Source organism: Schistocerca serialis, chromosome 2, assembly GCF_023864345.2.
Source record: "Schistocerca serialis cubense isolate TAMUIC-IGC-003099 chromosome 2, iqSchSeri2.2, whole genome shotgun sequence".
In the NCBI taxonomy this organism is placed as follows: Eukaryota; Metazoa; Arthropoda; class Insecta; order Orthoptera; family Acrididae; genus Schistocerca; species Schistocerca serialis.
The window spans coordinates 359,102,824-359,121,885 of NC_064639.1; the positions used below are offsets into that span (position 1 = coordinate 359,102,824).

The 19,062-nt window shown below is 40.0% G+C and overlaps 1 protein-coding gene across 1 annotated transcript in view; it reads left to right on the forward strand.

Annotated features, from left to right (window-relative positions):
- LOC126457175 (protein split ends) overlaps positions 1–19,062 on the forward strand; it is a 370,024-nt gene that overhangs the window by 279,879 nt on the left and 71,083 nt on the right. The window contains exons 6-13 of the mRNA XM_050093261.1: positions 4,422–4,583; positions 4,853–5,004; positions 5,659–5,881; positions 6,051–6,177; positions 7,575–7,755; positions 8,337–8,443; positions 8,824–8,996; positions 9,279–9,557. Coding sequence (XP_049949218.1) covers positions 4,422–4,583; positions 4,853–5,004; positions 5,659–5,881; positions 6,051–6,177; positions 7,575–7,755; positions 8,337–8,443; positions 8,824–8,996; positions 9,279–9,557 — 1,404 coding nt within the window. The remainder of the gene's footprint in view (positions 1–4,421; positions 4,584–4,852; positions 5,005–5,658; positions 5,882–6,050; positions 6,178–7,574; positions 7,756–8,336; positions 8,444–8,823; positions 8,997–9,278; positions 9,558–19,062) is intronic.

Consider the following 19,062-nt stretch of genomic DNA (forward strand, 5'->3'; position numbering starts at 1 on the left):
CTGCAGCAGCCACAAGTTCCTGCTCTTCACTGTCAGTCCAGTCTTCAAGTCTGGGCAACGCAATCACCACACCACAAGAAATGTCACAGCTGTAATGACAGATGATGTGACTGGCTGGTCTTAACCTGGAATGCAACCACAATGGTCCTCGTGCAGCATCTGTGTCACTGTTGCTGATGCAGCGCGTTGTGTCGACACTCCACTAAGTAAGCAGTCCACCTTTCTGTGCTACTGGCCATTACTCTCCCTGCTGCTCAGTGCAGAATATTACATGGAGAAGGAAATGCAATTAAGTACCTATACTAGCCAGATGGAATAGTTAAAGCCTTGTTCATGTTCATGGAGGAATCAAGTTAATGATTGAATAAAGGACTTTGTAAATGTCCACCATTGATCTGCTGCCATTTCACCATACATCACACCTGTCTCCCAAACCACTTGCAGACCTTACCGTGCCCACAGGAAGACACGGAACCTATTGTGGCAAGCAAGAACTACTCGTGTTTCACTCTGGTTTCTCCGCAGCTGTCCCTAGTCTGCATTTTTAATCCCCAACAGGGAGGATTGTGCATTCATACATTATATTTGGTGTCAGAACTGAGATGTTTGGGATCTGTGACAATCAAGAAGATACACGGAATACTGATGGCAGAAGACCAAAGGCAATGATTCAGTAGGGGCAGCAAGACGTAAAAGTAGCAGCACAAACGTTTGACATCTTCACTTGTGGGATTCCCTACATCCTTCAGTTTGAACTTTTTTTATTTTACTGTATAATATTGGGGTTAGGTACCACTGTAGTGTTTGGTAAGGGCCTGAGAGCTGAACCTTTAACTCCAATAATAAATATAATAATAAGGTAGAGGTAACCAGTGGTAGCTCAGCATTGACCATGTACAGCATGCTTTGAAAGTCAAAGCAGAATTGGATGGTTCAGATTTTCTGTCTTTACATTATGCGTGACTGCCCCAAAGCAGCAATATACTGAGGCATCACACAGATATGAGACGAATTATTGGCTCTAATGTCAGTTAAACTGATCCAGATTTGCTGGGACACAGTAAACATTATAGCAGAAATCCACCAACAGCGTCTTTAAAAGTTTGTTATGACAGGAGAACATGATGGGAAAATTAGATGAAGTTTTTCAAATTTGTGTTACAGACCAGGAGGGTAACAGGAAAGTAACTTTGAACAAGGAAGTATGTCTGTGGTATCAAAGAGCACAGCAAAGCAGGGCTACAGGATTACTTGTTTTCTCATGGAGTGAGAGATATCTGTTTGTGGAAATATTGAGGTTTACTGTGATGTATTCGAGATTTGTTGTGAAGAGGGATGATTAGAATTGAGTGTTTGATGAGGTATTACATGTGTTTACTGATATATTGAGCGGATGAAGTTTGAGAATTGTGTTTGTTATAGAGTTCTGCAAGGTTAATATGATTAAGAAGGTGGCAGTGGAAATGCTACAATTGTCCACTTTATTTTGTAAAGTTCTCATTACTGACATAGATCACAGTAATCAGATAACAAGATACTAAAGATATAGATTAATGTAAAGAAATTGTGTGGTTTCTTGTTGGTGTCAGTGCTGAAAACCATGTAATATTGTTTTGTAAATACAGGCTGTATCGTAGCGTAATGTATGATAATTTTTCTGGTTTTTTTTTCTTTCTAGTTACCAGATGTGGCGATGTAATCATCTATGACAGGAGAAAGTGGGAGACAAGAATTTTAGTATGTTAATATTAAGTAGAAAGGCTTATGAGTTTATGCAGGCAGGGTACCTTTCATGAACCCCATTTATTTCCCGTGATGTGAGGTAATCACTAAAAATGACCACAAGTAAAGTGTCAAAATGAGAAAATATGGACTCAGTTGTTGAGAGAGAGTGTAGAAAACTGCTAGTGAAGTCAGACAAATAATGTAATACCCTTTAGTGAAAGTGGAATAAGAACCGTAAATAACTGTAAATAAACAGTGTATATTCCAGTAAAATTTGAGGGCGAATTTTTGTCGCTGAAGGGAGGAGATTATAAAAGTGCAAAATTACAGGAGAACTTGAAGCGGAAATCAGAGCCCATAAATGCAATGAGGCCACTGCCAGACAGCATGCTGGTCATTGAACTACGATATCGGCCACCGTGTCGTCTAGGGTACGACCACCGAAATCAGGTCACAAGCCTTGGCATTGGATGCAGCTGGCCATCATTCACCCTTGATCAGTACCCCTCAGCAGCAACAAGACTTCCATTACAATATTTAAGGTGTCAGTATCTTGGGCCAGGCTTGAAGAAGCCACTTCAGCACGTGTGACATCAGCATTGTTGACGCTCATTGCCGATTATGCCAGACAGCGGCCATTGCCCTGTTTCAGATGGTTCATAGTGGCCCACAAACACATCTATTCCAAGAATTCAGTGCCGAGAACCAGTAGTTAAACACTGGCTCAGCCTAGTACCTTATGTTCGGCACAACAGGGCCACACATGGTGCGTGCTGTGTCAGCCAGGAGTCTTCGCCATAAACTCTGCTGCCATTGGGTCGTGAACAAAGGACCTCTTCCAGTCTGCCCAGCCCGGGCAGCCAACACCGCATCAGCAATACGTTGCTGCTCTTCACTGTCAGCACAATCTTCGAGTCCAGCCTTTGAATACAGGCTATGCCGTGCCACGTCACACAACCAGGATGCCGCAGCCTGTTATAGAGACAGAAAATACTGCTGGCTGCCCTTGTCCTGCAAAGCAACCACAGTGGGCCTCATGCGGCACTTGCATCACCATCACAGTCGCCGAGTCAGCGATCCGTGTCACGCTCCATTGAGTAAACAGCTTGCCTCTCTGTACCAGTGGTCATTACTATGCCTGCCACTCTGTGTGGAATATTACGTGAAGAAGGAAATGCACTTCAATACCTGTACCAGCTGGATTGAATAATTAAAGACTTGTTCACATGTTCATGGTGGAATCAAGTTGACTGGTTGAATAAAGGACTATGTAAACGTCCACTGATGGTCTGGCTGCTGGTTTTACATGTGCCTCATCCCAAGCAAGAACTACTCATGTTTCACTCTATTTTCTCTGCAGCTGTCTGTCGCCCTCTACACTACTATTTTTGGATGTATTAGATTGAAATAAGGAAGAAGGGTTTTAAGGACACTGCGTTTGCTATGAGCCCACCCATACAAATTTATATTTGCAGGTGTCTAGCTCCACTGTCCTTAATAAACTGAGTTTACTCATTACTTTAGTACAAAGGGCTGGTGTAGTGTCAAATGCTGAAAGCTTACAGAGTGAACTCAGAAGAAATATTCCATAAGTGTAGGTATATAAAACATCAAATAAAGATAGCTCTGCAAGCAAAAATGCTAGACGAACCACAAGAAGAGCAAGAAGAAAGAGATATGAAATATTGTTTCAAAAATTGCAAGCATAATGAAGAAACATAAAGTGTTTGAGATCTTCCTTCAAGAAGCTTAGATGGCAATTCTTCTGGTATGAGTGAAGGATGATCCTACTTTCACAGAAGGGGTTATAAATGAAGCATCTTGTGAGCGTGGTAAAAGGTACATAGAAAAACTCATGCCTCACCACCAAAGTTTCTTTATGAGGATCTGGAACATATTTTCCCTGTGAAAAGAATTGCAGCTGCCAAGGCATTGAGTTTCTTTTAATTATGTTTAAAAGAAAAACTCTGTTTCCACTGTTTTGTACCTAGTGGTTTACAATATTTACAATATATGAGCATGTAATTGTCTGTTCTAAATCTCAGTAGGAGGGATGGAAGAGAGGGGGCAGAATCACAAAAAAAGTCTTAAGAAGAGAAACAGTGTCTAAAATACTGTATAGATATTTCTGCTAGTGAAGAAATTTAAACCAATGTGTCAGTTAACTTAGCTTTAGAGCTGATATAAAACGTAAGACAAAATGGGAAAAACTGGAGGTGATCGTATGGCGTTGTTGGCTGGGAGGTCCCATTTGGGGGAGTTTGGCCACCGTATTGCAAGTCCTTTTTAGGTGACGCCACATCGGTGACTTGCGAGTCAATGATGATGGACACACAACACCAAGTTCCCTGCCAGGAATCGAACACTGGTCCCCTGTGTGGTCGGCGTTAACGCTACCGCTACACTACGAGGTGGTCACAAAATGGAAAAGTAATGGGAACTAGGCAAAAGCTGATCTTCAGATGTTCTGAATTTTTTGACACACGTGTTCTACAATTTAAAATGCCACTTTGTACTGCATCATTAACACAGAATTAACAAGAAATGAGCAGAAGTTAATGCTGTAGTAAATGCATATACAAGACATATATATTCTTACTATTGACATCAAATTTGGAAGTTACTAAGTGATAAACTCATCTTTGTCATTACATGCTACAGTGATTTATATTTGTTTTTGTGAATTTGTTTTGCAGCCGATCGGGCAGCGAGTCACGTTCGAACTCTGCGTCCAGTAGATCTAGGTCTCGATCTCGCAGTCATTCTCACTCCAGCTCCAGCTCGAGCCACTCTGGCTCCAGCAGCTGTAGCTCCGGAACATCTACCCCTGCCACTGACAAGTCATGTTCACCACATAGGTGCGTCAGTATTGTGTAATGTTTGTTTGTGGGTGTTTGTTGTAATGTGTGTTTTCATCTTTCCTTGAAACTTACGAATTATTACTCACATGTAAACCACATATCTATTTTTTATTTAATTTTAAGGTTTCCTGTCAAGTATGTATTTGAGCCTGATTGCTTTCTCTGGAAGTACTCTGTTGCTAAACATTGATGTCTTAACTTTGTTTTCTTATGCAGATTGTACTGTGTGCAATATTTTTGAAGCCATATTCTGTTTCTGATATTAGCAGCCATCATGGAGCACTACGTGGCAGTGGAAGAGTGTCTCTGCAGTCGACTGTGAGTGCAGCACATATGAACAATGTCAGCCCTGCTGTTCATACAGATGACCGCCGCCCTCTCGCCATCTGTGTTCGAAATCTTCCCACCCGCTCCAGTGGTATGTTTTATGAGTGGAAAAGTAAATTTGTTTTGTGGGTCTCTATGATTATGCTAGTAGGATGAAGTTAAAGGAAATGAGTTGCTATCCTCATCCATCCTCTGCTTGTGCTCAGTATGTAATTACCTCTAAACTTCTTTGTCCGAAGATGATTATTGCTAAATACGAATGCATTTGTGGGACAGGTTTCCATAGAAGTACTCATCAGCTTCTAGTTTCTTGTTTTGTGCAGCATGGTAATCACTACCACTGAATCGTTGTCTAGATATTATGTGGATGATAGGCAGTAGAAATCCCAGTTATAGACAAGTTTCAGTGTAAAAAAAAAAAAAAAAAAAAAAAAAGAAAGAAAGAAAGAAAGAAACTCTACATTTAATGGCAACTGAGCACAGGCAAACTGTTGAGCTTTTGCCATAGACATATAGACAATTGCTTTGCGGTACCTATAGTGTTATTTGACGTATATTTCTTTTCGTCTTTCAGTTTTTCTTTTCCATGTTTACTCCTAAATCTTTAATTATACACATTTTTCCAGTAAAATTTGACACCAGCACTTAATTGAACATCGCCAGAGCTCCTATTTTAGTCATAACACATTATTTATTTTAGTATTTTGGAATATAGGGTAATCTCATTTCCATTTTGTCTTTGCAGATACGAGTCTTAAGGATGGACTCTTCCACGAATACAAGAGGTACGGGAAAGTGACATCAGTTAAAGTTATTGGACAAGCTGGAGATCGCTACGCTATAGTTTGTTTCAAGAAACCTGATGATGCAGAGAAGGCACTGAAAGATTCTCATGATAAACAGTTCTTTGGGTGCAAGATAGAAGTTTCATTCTATCAAGGCTATGATGTAGATGAGAGTGAATCTAGGTTTGTCCTTCAAACTTATGCTAGATTCAGTATGTGTCTTTAGACATTTTGGTGATAGTTGATAACCCATTATTTTAGTTATTTGTGGCGTATTTCTTCCCTGAGATATTGTGAAATAATTTTTTCACAACTGCAGCTAATGATGTTCTCTTCTGAAATTGTATTTCAGACTGTATGAAGCTGAACAAGATGAATTTCATCCTAAAGCAACCCGAACTTTATTCATTGGAAACCTGGAGAAAGACGTCACTTCATCTGAGCTTCGAAAACATTTTGAACAATTTGGAGAAATAATTGTGAGTTCAGATTGTATGTTGGGTAAATTGAGACAAACTGTGCATGAACTCGCATTTTAAAAATACAAGATTCATTCCTCAGAATAGTTCAATGCAGATTTTTCAGTTCTTGTATACATTGCATCAACCAATTGATTCATAACCATTCTTCAAAAGCAAGAGGGTGTGGTATCTGTTACAGTTTAAAGGGAACTTAAAGAAGAAATTGGCACTGAATTGCAAAGGGCGAGAACAATAATTACTACTAAGAGAAATAATAAAGACTATTTAAAAGTTGAAAGACTCAAGTTTTAAAAGATATTTGTGGTGTTTGGGTTAGAGAAATGCATAGGTATTTGGAAACAAAGTGGGGAATTAATGCAATGCAGGAATAATAAGTAGGGCAGAGAGAGCATTGACAGAAGTAAATGTGAAATGACAGTTCAGAGAGAGAGAGAGAGAGAGAGAGAGAGAGAGAGAGAGAGAGAGAGAGAGAGAGATAGAGGGAGTGAGGGGGGGGGGGGAGTGAGAGAGAGAGAGAGAGAGAGAGAGAGATTGGGAATAAAACACTTCAGCTCCAAGCATATTAAAAATTGTAATATTTCTACTCCTTTTAGAAGGTTGGGCTGCACCCATATTATTGCGTATCACTTTATTGTATTGCTTTATTCCATGAATATCAACGCTTTTTAACCTGTAAAGAACTTTTTTTTAAATCTCTCTCACATTTTTCTTACCCCGCACCTGGCTAATTATGACAGCATGTACCCCCAGCCCCCTCCCTTCCAAGCCTCTCTCTCTCTCTCTCTCTCTCTCTCTCTCTCTCTCTCTCTCTCACACACACACACACACACACACACACACACCAATTATCTGCCCCCTGTTTTAGGAATGGGGTTGAACTGTATTGAGCTTTTTTAGTAGGTCTACTTATATTTTGTTGGCTTGATAGTCATGCATAATTATCAAGTACCACTATGCAATGATGGAAGGAAAAACTTGTTAAAGCACTTTTCTGTTGTATGTTATAGTTTCCAACATGCAGACATTCATCTGTAAATGTACATAGTTGTGTTTTATTAGGTTTATAGCAACAAATACTTGTATTATTTTAACTAATGTCATCGGATTTGCTAGATGCAGACTGGAGCTAGTACATTGTTGCATTATTATGAATTAGTTATTGACGAACAAACATACAGTTACACTTAAAATCTATATAACAGATTTGAATTTACTCACAATGAGTATTTTGCTCTGGAAATTAATTTTCTCTGTCACTTCCAACACTTTTGTTGGTCACTGCTTCATTATATTCGTGAACAAACTTATTTACTGCAATGGTTCAAAAGAAAACATTGTCATTTTAGTCTACTTCCACTTAGATGTGTGATTCACAAAAAGATTTTATTTTACAGGAAATTGATATTAAAAAGTCTGGCGTTGCAATACCATATGCCTTCTGTCAATTCACTGACATCAGTAGTGTTGTGAAGGCTATACGTGCTATGGATGGCGAACATATGGGCAACAACCGCATTAAATTGGGGTTTGGGAAATCTATGCCTACAACGTGTGTTTGGGTGGATGGCATCACAGGTAAACTCCAGTAGTTCCAATTTTTTAATGTTATAAATGTATAACACCAACTACAAAAACCTGGAAGAGACATGAAGATTCTGTTAGTATTTGCAGCTTACTTTCATAGTTGGTAGTAGTGTAACTTTTGAGTGTTGAACAAAGAAGTCCTATGATAATGAATAATAAATTGTGTGATTGCTAACAGCAAAGGAATTGATATTTTAGTTACTCTTGTTTATATTTTATCAAGACTGATGTTAATGTTAATCACTACAGTGTATATTCTTATAATCATTGAAGAATCACAACTTCTTTATTCAACTGGTAGTGTAGTGCCTACACTTCAGTACTTTTTTTTATATAACTTTTCAGTATGTATTTATAGTTCCTTACTACAGTGGCTGTTGAACTGGAGTCTGATACGACTGCTGCACATTGGTAAATCCGTGTAAAAGTAACAAAGGACCATTTTGCATTTAAGTCAGTGGACTTTGTTTGTCTCCACATCCGCCATTTTGTTATATCCTTTGTGTTACGTCTACTTCTTGTTGTTTTGAAACCTTATGTTTATTGAATTAATTCTTACTTTTGCTTTTCAGAGCATGTTTCTGAGAAGTACCTGAATATGCAGTTCAACCCTTATGGAACAATTCTGCATATTACATTGGATCGTGTAAGAGGCCAGGCTCTCATCTATTATGAGCAGGTACTTTGTTGATGAAATTGAAAGTATGATCTTCTATAATGTTCCTTAGTGAAGCTATAATGTTTTATATAAATAAAGAGCATGATGATTTCTGAAGAATTAAAAAATTGTAAAGCACACAAAAATTGACTAGAAACTTTTTTTTTAGTGGCAAATCTTACATTTTTAACGTTTAACAATACCAGAGAAGGAGTGTTACTACTCACCATATGAGTCGCGATAGACACAACAAAGAGATTCACACAATTTTAAGATTTATGTATTACAGTATTAGCAAATAAATGCACTTTTGGTGTTTGACAGAGGGAAAATTTTTTATCTTTTTAAATTCGTAACAGTTAAGTTTCTATTTAGTGACAGTGGAAATTTTTTTACTGCAGCTCGCCTCTGCTCAGGAAGCTGTCAGGGAAATGCGGGGCATTGGATTGCGGGGTCACAAGTTGCAAGTTGATTTTGCATCCAGGGAATGCCAGGAAGCTTTCTATGAACACTTGGAGAAGCAGGGGCATGCAGTGATCGGTGCAGAACGGCCATGGGAACACTACGAAAACAAGTAAGTAGTTTTAAGTATGTAGTTTTGTGTGTTTAGCTTCTTCAGACAAGTTGTTTTCGATGCTGTATCACACCGAAGGTGAATGAAATGGCTTTTAACAGCATATTCAGAAGTATCCTTTATGTTCTATGCACAATACTAGTACCACCACCACCACCACCACCACCACCACCACCACCTCCATAGTCACTACTGAAACAACTGATATTGTTTGTATTGCTTATTTTTATGTTATGTTATGACTGCTATTATAGTCAGAAAACTCTCTCTTCTTCTCAACAGCCGTGAAATACCATCTGGACGTTTTGACGCTACTGTATCAACTCCTGGCTCCCGGTTTTCTCGGTATGAATCGTCCCAGCGAACGTCTAGGACATCACTGTATTCAAGATCCGGTTCGGGAAGTGGTAGTGGTAGCGGCAGTGGTACGCCAGCTACTCCACCTGCCCCAGCAGGTGTTAGTGGCACAAACAGCAGGCCTACATCAAGATCTCAGCGTTCCTCAGGAAATCAGCGGTACGAGCATTATGATACTGCTGACTACACTGACCGCCGACACAGGTGAGAAACAGTTTGGCCCAGTTGTGATTTTGTGGCGGAAGATTCAACGTGCTTGCTTTTCCTGGGTGGAAAATGGCTCTGCTTATTTAACTGGAGACTGCCTAGTGTCTTACTAAACAATGTTTCTCAAAATTATTTGGGCTTAAGCTGTTAACACCTGTGTCGTATGTTGGTTCTTATTAACATTTGCTTTTTGAACGTATATAAGTTTCAAAAGTAATGCTTTGCCAGCAAAAGAAAATGTGGCTATTTCAGTATGTTTTGGTAAAAATTAAAATAACTGTGAGCTGGATTTTATGATTTCTGCTCTGCCTTGATTTAGGATTAGCACTAATAGCATCTGCAGTGCACTGTACTGTCTCTTGGCAAACATAAAATGAGCTGTGGTTTAGACTGCAGTAAGGATGGGCATTGATCATTTTTGCTTAATGCTCATTATTTTGGCTTTTCTGCATTCTATAAACAAGTGGCTGTACAGACTTCACTAATGAGTGAGTGAGTGAGTGAGTGAGAGAGAGAGAGAGAGAGAGAGAGAGAGAGAGAGAGAGAATATATATGTGTATGTATGTCTGTCCGTCCTCCCAGCATAGGGATTTTGATGTTTACTTTATTTGATGCCTTTCTGTGGTATAAATTAAAACCGTTTAAAGCAGTATTGCTTCCATTCTTTGTGGAATACTTTCAGAGATGTGACAGATCGATTGCTTTATGGTGATTGTTTCCATTTATCCACACAGTAGCAATGGGGACTACAGAAAAAATTTATGAGCACAATGTATAGCTCATTGCATTTATGGCTAATTTCGCCCATAATTTTTCCTTCTGTTAACATCACTCATAAATCTTCGAAATACTAAATTCTATGGTGCCCCTGACTTGATAGTGATTGGTGAGTGAAGAAAGTCCTTCCAAGTCTCTGGCTGGTGGTACTCAGTTCGTTTGGCATGTACGGTGTCATAGTTTAAATTCTGTTTCGTGTATATGCCATTAGTTGGAATTATAAGAACGCTTCACAAGACCTTCATGATAAAACAGTGAAAAATCTATTTAAGGATACTAGTAACCGATTTCAAGTAAATAGAATTTAATGATCACCTCTTAATCATGTGAAGAATTAACAACAGTTAGTTCACTATTCTCAGTTTTTTCTTGGGTACCTTTATTGACACTCATTGCAAGTTAATCTAAAAGCAAATGTAAAAGCATGTTTTAATATTTACAATTTTATGAGAACTATTTAGACATGTAGAGATTGTCCTTATTTACATGCAAATTAAACATTTTTGGAATGAGGCAATAAATCTTTCAATTGGAAAAGACAATTACAGGATCTTATGTAGCTGCCAGATTGAAAGGAGCAAGGAAAGGGGAAAATGATGCTTTAATTTCAGTGGCAGTTGATTAATAGGTTTTAGTAAAATAGTACTGTTTAGTGGTGATTTTTTTGAATGAAGTACTGTTATATGGCCAAAATTAACCATGTCGTACACTGTATGAAGACAATGGAACACACATTAACTGAGCACCAATATATTATTGTGCAAGAACAAAAACTGTCATAGATAAAAAATCAATTTGAGCTGGAGGTACACGTGGTATTCCTTAATGTTGTAGTGTATGGTACACGTGAAGCTCCACTGATAAAATGATGCATTTCAAACAGCTGATTTTACTTTTTCAGAATTAAGAGACTGGTATTCCTTAATGTTGTAGTGTATGGTACACGTGAAGCTCCACTGATAAAATGATGCATTTCAAACAGCTGATTTTACTTTTTCAGAATTAAGTGACTTTTATTGCAGTATAATGTTGCCATTTCTTATATTGATAACTGCTTTTATTCAAGCACTGTACATACTAAGATGTGTTAAAAATAAATAAGAAGAATTCAAAGTGTGGTTGTAAGTAACCAGTCCAATTCGTTGCTGCAATGCTTAGACTGGCGGATGTGACCAACCTGGTGATGGTGATACCAGCCCTAGTAGTGACATTAAACTGCACATTGTACCTGTTCCTGAGCCATAGAAAATGATGCCCACTTTTAGATTTCTGGTGTAAATAAATCTTTTTGTGACACAATAACTGAAATATAAACTATGTCAATATGTGAATTGTGAGATTCTCTTTCATTGTAATCTTAGCTTTGTGAACTGTTAATAATTTTATCGTTATTAGTGTTTAATTTTAAGCAATTAAGACATAAGTTTGCCATCCTATGTGCCACATAGAGGGCAACACCTTCAAATTTCTTCACAATTGTATCCCTCCACTCCTCTATGAATGCTGCCACATCTATTCTGTGCACCCTAGTGACTTATAGATGATGTACACGGCACCTGCAAATTACTGGTTACTCTGAAACTGCTGTGGTATCAATGCACTGTTTCATTTTACCTTATACATGTAATAGATAGTTACCATATTTTACAGACTATAAGAAGCACTTTCTATTTAAAAAAGTTGCCTATAAAATTCTGGTCCTTCTTATACCCAAAATTAATATCAAAATGTCCAATGTGTGATTTAAAATTCCCAACAGTCCTAAAAATGGCCAAATATTCGATGCCATGGGAAACGTATCTCTGTCTGGCAACATTGGATTCAGATGGCATCAGCAGTGCACCAATGTGACAAACATGAGTTGCGGGGATTCGCAATCTTGCTAACACTGTCTCCCTCCCGCACCGTCAACACCAACACAGAACACTGTCTAGCCTGTGATGTGTCATTGCAGTTGACAGTGCCAGTGAACTTAAATTGAAAGTGATTAGTGTTATTGGTAACGGTACAATATTTTTGTTAGTGACTAGTTTCATAATGTAAAAATAAAAGATATTCATATGATGTGGGCTATAAATTGAAAGTAATAGCATAAGCAGAACAACATGGAAATTGAGCAGCTGAGTGGCATTTGTGCCCTTCACCAACAAAAAACACCATTCGTGATTGGCAGCTAGAGAGGCTAAAAGTGCAAATAGAGGACTGAATGCAAAATGGCAAAAACTAGAAGATGAAGTTTTGAAATGGATTCAGAGGCACCATCAAAATGGCATTGGAATTAATACAAAAATGATTCAGATACACACTTGTAAACTAGCACTGCAGTGGAACTTAACCGACGTTAAGGGTGGAGTTGGTTGGTGCTGCAGGTTTCTGAAGCATCATGGACGTAGCATGCAAACCATAACCAAAATATCTCAGAGAATGCCAAAAGAGTACTAAGAGAAAATATTATAATTCCATTGTTTTAGTATTCAACATTGAAAGAAAACTGGTGTGGAACTAAACCAAGTAGCAATTGTGGATGACACTCCTGGGACATTTGATGTGCCGAGTATCAGAACTCTTGCCACCAAATGTGATAAAACCGTAACTATAAAAGCAAGTGGACATAAAAAAATGCACTACACTGCTCTGGTACTTCATCCAATGATCACTTTTAAGTGCAAATTAGTGCCAAAAACTCTCTGAAATACCTCAGAGTGTTGTTGTTTACATACATGGCTGGTATGAAATTGTGGATTAACAGTGTGTGGGAGAGGAGGATAGGTGCTTTATTGGAGAAGAGATCCCTTCTTGTGCTTGATCACTTTAGTAGTCATTTGAAAAATTCTGTTAAAGGGAAATTGAAATGGGAAATACAGAGCTTGCTAGTATTTCGGGAGGACTTACTTCACAATTGCAATCTACAATGTCTCAATGAACAAGTATGAGAGAGGAATGGATCAGATGGATGATGGATGAAACCATCATGAATTCATGCTGAAGGGAGCTTTAAAACGACCTACAATCAAACAAGTGTATCAGTGGATAAAACGTCATGGTCTAGAGTTAGAGAAGACATTATTGTTAAATCTTTCAAGAAGCGCAGCTTAAGCAACGCTCTCGATGACAGAGAAAACTGTCATATATATATGAAGAGGACAACAATGATGATCGTGAAGAAGAAAGTCCAGATGACAATTTTCAGGGATTTTAAGGGTCAGTTTGGTTTTATAAACGAAGAATATTTTTTAGTTTGGCCTTGCAATCTAATATTAAAATTTTATTTAAAAAAAAATTGTTTAAAAATTAAGGTGCATCTTACAGTCTGTAATGTCTTATAGTCTATAAAACACGGTAGGTACAATCACAGTTACCGTGCCTAACACACAAAACCAGTTATCATTGTAAGAAAGTGTGCCATTGCGCTGCAATAAGTCATTTCTGTGCTTTCATTGTCATGTGTTTCTCCACTAGACAATATACCTAACCTCAATAAATGTTAGTATTTAATCTCATATATGATGGGATCCTACGCCATTAATTCAGTGCTTGTGGAATTTTGTGTGACTGCAGTCTGATGGTACTTAACAGGTATTTGTAACACTATGTATTCAGTTATTCTTTGTAAGTCTTGCAGTATTTTAGAGGGAAACGTAGAGGTATGCAATCTCGTTAAACTTGGCTTAACTTGTTACTACAAAAATTACTGACTCATCTCTCCTCCTCCCACCTTCCCTCTGCCATAAACATTCAGGAACTATCTTGGGATGTTGAGCATGCTGCAACTGCACTGCTGAGGACCAGAAAATTTTGTTTGAAAACTGTGTAGAGACTTTAAAAATACAGAATGACATAAGCTTGAGTACTGTGGATAAAGGAAGTTTGTTGTAACTTCATGTGATCCTGATACTTTTTAATACTTGTAAATATTCTCTTTGTGATTATTGTTTGTATTGAAGCGGTACCACCATATAGGATAGGGAAAGTTAGTTTTGTGCAATATTCTGAGCCAAGTTACAGCCGGGTGCGGGCCGAATTGCAGTGAGTTACGCATACCAACAGCTGCGAAGTAGAATAGGGGCCACAGGACTGTCGAGTTGCTGAAAGGGTGTATGTAGCGATTTTGCATGTCGCAAATCACAGGCAGAAGGGGCCCACTGGCCAACCTAGTGTGTTATGAGTACGTGATGAGAAGCAGCACGTATGGCAAAACAAAGGCACACAGCCGTGAATAAATAGTTCCGGGCTTATAACGAGATTTATTCAAGTGTGGCAGCTCTCCTGGATGGCAGGGCATACCACATCTCCAGCTACACGCAGCAGCAGATGGGACGCCAGTGTTACAGTCCACGGCGGGTTGCTGGTTGGACCCACTGAGGCTGACGTGGGGTCTGTAGCAAGCCAGCGGCGGGCCACTCCATGGCTCGCTACCTCGGGCAATCGTCCTGGCTTCCAATACATGCTGGAGGCATCCTGAAGAGAGGGCCGCAGATTCGGACTCCGGATAGCGGGTGCTTGTTGTTGCCATGACCTGAGCCACATCGACGAGAAGCACGCAGCTGGCCACCTGCGGCTCTCACCGAGCGGCGCAGAGTCAACAGCTAGCATCCAGACACCGCTGCAACTCTGCTGCTGTACAAGGCTGACACACAACTGTGCATGCACGGTTCGCTGAGGCAGCCATTCCGCGCCAAGCCATTTTACAGACAGCGAAGTGTTGTCCTCAGCATTGCGGGACCCAGTGATGCAGATTGAGAGGAACAGGAGCACTGTAGTTGGAAACAATAAATCACTTGGAAAGCTTGGACGAGTTTTAATACGGTGCCTTCTACTTTTAAATAAAGTAAGTCCGATTTAATGCATGCATGGAGGTAGTACCATGGGTAAGCTAGCGCTACGATATGATTCTAGTAGTAGATTTCTTGCATCAACATCATGCGAAAATTGAGCTTGCAGCGGGTCAGGATGCATTGGATCTTCTCCACCTATGAGAATTTGGTAGTACTAGCAAGTTGTTTTGCGCGGGGAGTATTTGCAGAAGCGAAACATATAGAGCTCAAGGGGAGCGGAATTTTAATCAATGGAACCAAGTGTAACATAATAGGACCAACCTTCCACCTGCCAGCATCAATTTCAGGACTCACACAATTGAATGTTAGAGTCACAGCTTTACTGGCCCGAAGCCACTTTAGAGTTTTTGCCAAGGCAGAATCTGACCTTGTTAAATCAAACACTGGAGCCATGCCTGTTGAGATCCGTAAACTAGTTCACTTTAGAGCAAGAGGGGCACATATCAACTGATCAGATTCTACAACATGTCGTTCAGTATAGAGAGAGGCAACGGCAAATAACGATCATTTTGAGCACCTCTGTGCCAAATGTCATCGCAGCCTTAACTTTGTTATGTGTTTTCTTTCTGATGAGGTGGATAGCTAATTCCAAGAGGGAACCAAGGGTATTCTAAGTTGCGGTGGACTGGATACAGAGGATGTGAGACGAGTAGGTAAGGGGTTGATGGAGCAGTGGTCGTCCAGTAAGGAATTTTTACGTTTTGTCATGTTATGGTTCTAAGGGACACTAGACCACATTTAAGTTTTCTATTAGTAAAGAAATATGCCATAGCTAATCATAAAGGAAGGTTGTATACATGGAAGAATCCTGGAGATACTAAAAGGTATCAGATAGTTTATATAATGGTAAGACAGAGATTTAGGAACCAGGTTTTAAATTGTAAGACATTTCCAGGGGCAGATGTGGACTCTGACCACAATCTATTGGTTATGAACTGTAGATTAAAACTGAAGAAACTACAAAAAGGTGCTAATTTAAGGAGATGGGACCTGGATAAACTGAAAGGACCAGAGGTTGTAGAGAGCTTCAGGGAGAGCATTAGGGAACGATTGACAAGAATGGGGGAAAGAAATACAGTAGAAGAAGAATGGGTAGCTCTGAGGGATGAAGTAGTGAAGGCAGCAGACGATCAAGTAGGTAAAAAGACGAGGGCTAATAGAAATCCTTGGGTAACAGAAGAAATATTGAATTTAATTGATGAAAGGAGAAAATATAAAAATGCAGTAAATGAAGCAGGCAAAAAGGAATACAAACGTCTCAAAAAAAAAATGAAATCAACAGGAAGTGCAAAATGGCTAAGCAAGGATGGCTAGAGGACAAATGTAAGGATGTAGAGGCTTATCTCACTAGGAGTAAGATAGATACTGCCTACAGGAAAATTAAAGAGACCTTTGGAGAGAAGAGAACCACTTGTATGAATATCAAGAGCTCAGATGGAAACCCAGTTCTAAGCAAAGAAGGGAAGGCGGAAAGGTGGAAGGAGTATACAGAGGGTTTATACAAGGGCGATGTACTTGAGGACAATATTATGGAAATGGAAGAGGATGTAGATGAAGACGAAATGGGAGATAAGATACTGCGTGAAGAGTTTGACAGAGCACTGAAAGTCCTGAGTAGAAACAAGGCGCCGGGAGTAGACGACATTCCATTAGAATTACTGACGGCCTTGGGAGAGCCAGTCCTGACAAAACTCTACCATCTGGTGAGCAAGATGTATGAGACAGGCGAAATACCCTCAGACTTCAAGAAGAATATAATAATTCCAATCCCAAAGAAACTAGGTGTTGACAGATGTGAAAATTACGGAACTATCAGTTTAATAAGTCACAGCTGCAAAATACTAACGCGAATTCTTTACAGACGAATGGAAAAACTGGTAGAAGCTGACCTTGGGGAAGATCAGTTTGGATTCCGCAGAAATGTTGCAACACGTGAGGCAATACTGTCCCTACGACTTATCTTAGAAAATAGATTAAGGAAAGGCAAACCTACGTTTCTAACATTTATAGACTTAGGGAAAGCTTTCAACAATGTTGACTGGAATACTCTTTTTCAAATTCTAAAGATGGCAGGGGTAAAATACAGGGAGCGAAGGCCTATTACAATTTGTACAGAAACCAGATGGCAGTTATGAGTCGAGGGGCATGAAAGGGAAGCAGTGGTTGGGAAGGGAGTGCGACAGGGTTGTAGCCTCTCCCCAATGTTATTCAATCTGTAAATTGAGCAAGCAGTAAAGGAAACAAAAGTAAAATTTGGAGTAGGTATTAAAATTCATGGAGAAGAAATAAAAATTTTGAGGTTTGCCGATGACATTGTAATTCTGTCAGAGACAGCAAAGGACTTGGAAGAGCAGTTGAACGGAATGGACAGTGTCTTGAAAGTTGGATATGAGATGAACATTAACAAAAGCAAAACAAGGATAATGGAATGTAGTCGAATTAAATCGGGTGATGCTGAGGGAATTAGATTAGGAAATGAGACACTTAAAATAGTAAAGGAGTTTTGCTATTTAGGGAGTAAAATAACTGATGATGGTCGAAGTAGAGAGGATATAAAATGTAGACTGGCAATTGCAAGGAAATCGTTTCTGAAGAAGAGAAATTTGTTAACATCGAATATAGATTTAAGTGTCAGGAAGTCGTTTCTGAAAGTATTTGTATGGAGTGTAGCCATGTATAGAAGTGAAACATGGACGATAAATAGTTTGGACAAGAAGAGAATAGAAGCTTTCGAAATGTGGTTGTACAGAAGAATGCTGAAGATTAGATGGGTAGATCACGTAATTAATGAGGAGGTATTGAACAGAATTTGTGGCACGACTTGACAAGAAGAAGGGACCGGTTGGTAGGACATGTTCTGAGGCATCAAGGGATCACCAATTTAGCATTGGAGGGCAGCATGGAGGGTAAAATTCGTAGAGGGAGACCAAGAGATGAATACACTAAGCAGATTCAGAAGGATGTAGGCCGCAGTAAGTACTGGGAGATGAAGAAGCTTGCACAGGACAGAGTAGCATGGAGAGCTGCATCAAACCAGTCTCAGGACTGAAGACCTCAACAGCAACAACGCCATATGTGCCAACCCAAACAAGTTAATAGCTAGTTAAGGGCCGACCCGGGGATGGGGTCTTTCCGAAGGGGGGAATAATGTAGAGGCACTACTGTTTAGGATAGGGAAAGTTAGTTTTGTGCAGTATTCTGAGCACAAGTTACAGTCAGGTGCGGGCTGGATTGCAGTGAGTTACGCATACCAACAGTTGCGACGTAGAATAGGGGCCACCGGGCCGTCAAATTGCTGAAAGGGTATACGTAGCAGTTTTGCATGTTGCAATTCACAGGCAGAAGGGGTCCACTGGCCAACCTAGCATGTTATGAGTATGTGACATGAAGCGGTGCGTATGGCAAAACAGAGGCACACAGCCATGTATAAATAGGTGCGAGTTTCTAACGAGATTCACTCAAGTGTGGCAGCTCTCCTGGACGGCAGGGCATTTCACACCACCAGCTACACGCAGCAGCAGTTGGGGCGCCAGTGTTCCATTCCATGGCGGGTCGGTGGTTCAACCGTCTGAGGCCGACACGGGGTCCATAGCCAGCCAGCGGCGGGACACTCCACGGCTCGCTACCATGGGCAGTCGTTCTGGCTTCCAACATACCGGAGGCATCTCGAGGCGAGGGTCGCAAATTTGGACCCCAGATCGCAGGCGCTTGTTGTCACTGCGACCTTAGCCATGCCGGCGAGAAGCACACAGCTGACCGCCTACAGCTCACACCCAGCGGCGCTCAGTCGGAAGGGATGCAGACTGCTGTGTCAACTGCCGGCATCCTGACGATGCTGCAGCTCCGTTGCTGTCCAAGGGCGACACACAGCAGTGCGTGCACGGTTCACT